The 5,406-nt window shown below is 44.5% G+C and overlaps 1 protein-coding gene across 1 annotated transcript in view; it reads right to left on the bottom strand.

The window, feature by feature from the left end:
• Positions 1–5,406, bottom strand: part of Capn13 (calpain 13) — a 74,461-nt gene that overhangs the window by 47,314 nt on the left and 21,741 nt on the right. The window contains exon 4 of the mRNA XM_021217663.2: positions 2,127–2,263. Within this exon, the coding sequence (XP_021073322.1) occupies positions 2,127–2,263 (137 nt within the window). The remainder of the gene's footprint in view (positions 1–2,126; positions 2,264–5,406) is intronic.

The following is a 5,406-nucleotide window of genomic DNA, read 5'->3' on the forward strand; positions in this document are numbered from 1 at the left end:
AGAGATAGAGACCAACAGAGAGACAGACAGAGACAGACAGAGACACAGAGGGACACAGAGACAGAGACAGACAGAGAGGCCATGAGGCCAAGCTCTTCCATGAGGTGCAGGAGGTGGAGTATTTTGAGGAAGGTGAAGGTAGTGGAAAGGGCAAAGATGAGACTGGGAGTCAGGCAGACTGCTGGGCTCCGGAGTTCGTTCCTTCCTTCTTCCCTTTATTAGCCTCAGTCTCTGTCCCCACCCCTCTCTCTTTCTTTCTTTCCCTTCTCTCCACAACTATTTCAGGATGTTAAATCTGCCATGTTTGCTTCTTCGGTGTTCTTAACACGATGTATACTGTCGTGGATATAATTTTCATGTTCATAACCAGTGTTGTATTTTACTGCTCAGCGTCTCTTGCCCTTTTTGTTCAGAGCTCACTGTCTGAGGATCATCCTGGGCAGAGATTGCACCTGTGGCTTCCGACCACTGTGAGGCTGTCAGGTAGCACACCCACCCCACGGTCCCTGTGTCTCCTGGCATGGGGACTTCACACCGTACCTGCAGTGCCATTGGGAACTTCGCAAGCCTGTCCTCCTAAAGCCCCTCTGGGAGTGCTCTCCCTGGGTGTGACATATGCCAGCGAGTCATCCAAGAGTAGCCAAGTGGCCTTTGCAACTTTTCCTCAGGGCAAACCCTTCAAGGCTGTTTCCTAAATCCCCACAGACTGGCAGTCACTTGACCTTGCTTTGGCTTTTTCAGTCTAAAAGCACAAAGGGGTTCTGTCTTATCTTAAAATTTGCATTTTCTTTTGGTTGTAGAAAGACTGAATCTCTCTTGGTCAGAATAAGAGTCTTTAGAACACTGCCTTGCTCTTTATAGATGTGGGTATGCATATTATACATACTCACTTGAGCCAGACTGCTCAAGTGTCTGTGGCAGGGCCAAACACAGTGCCTGGCATAGGGCAAAATGTTCAATGGGCATCTGCTGAATAAACAACCCTTGAAGCCCAAGGAAAACATGTGATCTGGGGTGCCCACAAATTCTGAGCTTGTCCCTGAACAACCTGTGTGGACCCTAAGAGAAGGAACAAGTCCTGTTCATATACCATCCCCCAACCAAATCTCATAGCAGCCACACACCACCCTTAGTTCCTGGACCACAGCTTGAAGTGTTTCTCCAAAGTTTTTCTGTCTGTTCACTGGCCCTTCCCATAACTCTTCTCTCACTGTAGAGTCTTATCTGTCCTTTCATCCCCACTCAAATGTCAAACACTCTTTCAGCAACCTCAGCTTGTCTCTCTGTTAGCCAGGGAGTCAGGATCACTTCCCCATCTATCCCCCATCAGGCTACAAGCAGGATTATAGTCAGTCCTTTGACTCTGAAACATTTGTACCACTACTAAACCAACCATGAATTGAAAATGTTGGAAACCAATTTTATCAGTACAGAGCATGAAACAAACATCCCTTGTCATTATTTCCTAAACAATATAGTATTACAACTTTTTGCATAGGATTTACATCATGTTAGATATTATGTATAGTATATATGTAGATGATTTAGGGCATATAGGATTATACAGTTTATATGTAAATACTATTGGTATTCCATTTTATGGAAAGATCTTGAGCATTGTGGTCTAATACCCATGGGAGGATGCTGGAAACATTCTACTTCAGATGCCATATTTCATCTGGATTCTTATATCTGCCCATCATCCATATTACATGAGCTTGGGGCTGCCGATTCCACACCTCAGTCTGTGTCTGTGGGTCCCTCCTCACAGCCTCAGAACCAAACCTTGCATTTGGCAATCACTTACAAAATTGTTTCCCTTTGTAACAAAGGCTCTGATGCTCAAACAGACATTGTTTATGTATTTGCTTTGATACAAGGTTTCACTATGTAGCCATGACTGTCCTGGTTATCACTTTGTAGACCAAGTTGGCCTCAAAGATATGCCCGACTCCGCTTCCCAATGCTGGGATCAAAGGTGTGTCCCCCCCCCCCCCAGGACATTGATTGCATTGATAAAAGATATACAAGCTGCAGGGCAAGCTGGCAGGAAGCATCTGTGAGGACAAGACACAAGGCAGGAGAGCCAACATTGAAACCGGGCAGAGAGGCTTACCCACACTTACTTGGCATAGGCTTTCTCCATCAGGCAGGGCCAAAATTCGTTGTTGTTTTTTCGAGGGTGCACAAAGACTAACTGATTGTTTTGGGTGGGCAATTGGTCATCTATCACTACTTCCACCCAACGGTCACACTGCCAGAACTGGAAGAAAGATGAGGATATGTATGAGGTCCCTGAGCTCCTGTGTCTCAGTATGCCCTTCCCCCTGGGATATCTTCTCCTCTCAGACACAGGAGCTCAGGAAGGGGCTTCTGCACCTTTCTGGCCAAGGCCAAGATATTGTTGTAACACAGCTTCATCTCCCAGCAACAAACTCCATCCAGAGCAAAACCCAGCCCAAAGGGCAAATGTATGCCCTCTCCAAGAGCAAAAGGAATAACTAATGTGGTACAAATCAAGAAAAAAGGGCAAGTAGCTCAGGGAAATCCAGGCAGGGAAGAAGGATGTGTGGGGTTGTACTTTGCAATTAACTGTAGCTTTATTTTGACATATCCTCTGTGAGCTTCAAACACACACAGGAGACTCCAGATCTGTGCACACACAGGGCAGCAGGGGGAACATATGTTAAATAACAAGAAGAGTGTCCAATACAGGGCTGTGACAAGGCAGGACAGCTGACCCAGGGCTCAGGGCTCTGGAAAGAAATCATGACAGGCATATTGCAAATGCACCTCAAATAATGAAGACAGAATGGGCAAAGGCCTGGAGGCAGGGCTATGTGGCTGGCTCAGGAGGACTGAACAGGGACAGTCTAACTCTGGCCCTTCTGTCCTCATGTGACACTGGCCTTGCTATTATAGGAGAGAAGTGGAAGTACCTAGCACTCTTACAGCTAAGAGCATAAATGAGCCAGATGTTCCTCTCCAAAGCAGACTTCTTTCATCTTTAGTGTTCAAGTCTAAATGCTTCACCCGGGGACATCAGCAAATGAGGGACATTCATTACAAAGGCAGCCTTTTAAGTGTCTTTGTTGGTTTCCGTTGGGCTGGATGGAGCATCAAGACTTGCAGTTTAGGGCTGAATGGGATGAAGGTATGTCTCTCCCAGGTGAGCTTGCTAAAGTGGGGTGGATGTGAGCGCTCACCTACACCACCCTTTCCAAAGCTGGATGTCTCAAGATTGTCGTACACACCGGAGGACACGATGCCAGAACAGGGATGGAGACAGAGACTGAGATGTCAGTGGAAACAAGGAAAAGATGTTTTCATGGTCATTAACCAGCCAGGGTACCCCAACTGGTTGTTGTACAACTGGATGAATGTTCCTCCTGAAGCAACCAGTAAGCTGTGTTGGCAGTAAAGTTCGGGAAGTAGGGATGCTATTGAGGGTCATCAAGGAAAGTTAATTATAGACCCAAAGGGTAGTCAAGAAGGCCATTCATTCAACTTTGGACTACTTATGTATAGATAGAGTGGATACTGTCCAGTTGGTAGAATGGTGCCTAGTGTTTGGTTTTTGCCTCTTATTATTTAGTAACAGTTACTAGGCAACACACTTACTTTACCTTGAGTCAGTTCCCATCTGTCAAATGATAAGATGAAAGAATTGCCTAGAAGGCTAAGACTGAGATCAGATGAGAATGAGAGGGACAGTGTGTTTCTGAGGAACTGTGACTTATAAACTTTTATGACTGTTTTGTTTAGCACCCATAATGGTGTCATGATAAACAAACAAGGGTGCTCTGGGACAAGGGGGCCCGTTTTGGCCAGTTTTGGTCAGTTTTGTCTTAGGAATCATGATCATCTGATTCTTCTTTCATTAGTAGGACTGATCAAACATGCTTTTTTTCTATGCAAGAACACCAGATAGAATGCCTGTTGCCATGTGTGTGTATTTAAAAAAGTATACGTGCATAAATAATATTCAATACAGAAAAAAAAGTAAGCTGACTGATGGCCAGGAATGTAGCCATGGCCTGTGTTCCCTGGGTGAAGAAGATAGACCTATGGATAGTACTTAAACCCTTCAAAAATCATGCAGGTGCCATTTCCAATGGCATGTGCCTGACATGAAAATAAGAATTTTTCTGGGCAAAGCATCCTAGGTGCATGGGCACTCTGTGTTTTCTAGAAGTGGAGTCTAAGTTCACAGTAATAGGAAGAGACCTACAGAAGTCAATAGATACTAGGGAGCTTTTACTACATTGTGTGTGTGTGTGTGTGTGTGTGTGTGTGTGTGTGTGTATAGCACAGCATGTATGTGGAGGTCAGAGGACATCTTGTTGGAGACAGCTTGCCCCTTTCACTCTGTGGGTCCTGTGTGGGATTAAACACAGGCCACCAGACTTAGAATAAGTGTAGAGGCAGAGCCATCATACCAACCAAAGTCCTTGGGGTAATTTTCCATCGTTCTTTGTTACCTAGGAGGGCAGAGGGTGTCATGATGACCCTCTGCTTAGTCTATCCACCCAGCAATGCTGGCAGTCTTATGGGGAGCCGTTGCTCAGTTTGGTTCTGGTTGTTCTACATTGTTCTTAGTGTGGTTTCTGGATCACTCTCAGCACAGCATCACTAGAGAGCCTTTCAGAAGATCTAGTTGGATTTTGGGAAGTGGGAAAATGAACAAAAAAGGAGGTACAACAATGATGGAGTGAAAAGTAGCTAAAGGAGGAGCCTGGCCTATAGGCTGAATGTCTCATTCACTTTCAGGAAAGAGTATGTGTGTATTATACATATATGTGTATGTGCACATATGTGTGTCTATATATGTCTATGTGTGTGCATACTGCCATGATGGAGCCATCTCCCTAGCCCAAGAATATTTCTTTTAGTTTAGATATTAAATTTTTTTATTATATGTATATATGTATGTCTGTGTATGTGTATGTGTGAATACAGAGAGGCCCAAAGATGACATCATTTACCCAGGAGCTGGAGTTATGGATGGTTGAAACCATTCAATGTGGATGCTAGGAACTAAACTCGATCCGCTGTAAGAACAGTATGTGTTGTCAACAGCTGACTCATCTCTCCATCCCCTAAGAGTAATTTTAGAATTATACACATCTGTATGTATCCTAGAGAAATTTCTGAACTCCAGGGAGAGAGAGAGAGAGAGAGAGAGAGAGAGAGAGAGAGAGAGAGAGAGAGAGAGAGAGCATTAAAAAGAGTTAGGGTTTGACAGCACATGTTACATGTAAAGTTGACTGGCTTTTGTACAGCAAAGGAAATTATACGTCAATGGGACAATGAGCACTTTGAGGAAAAGCAATGTGACAGAATAATCCAAATCAAAATGAGATGTTCTTCACTGAGGCCAGATATACTCTCTCTCTCTCTCTCTCT

The sequence above is a fragment of the Mus pahari genome, chromosome 18 (assembly GCF_900095145.1).
Source record: "Mus pahari chromosome 18, PAHARI_EIJ_v1.1, whole genome shotgun sequence".
NCBI classification, from domain to species: Eukaryota; Metazoa; Chordata; class Mammalia; order Rodentia; family Muridae; genus Mus; species Mus pahari.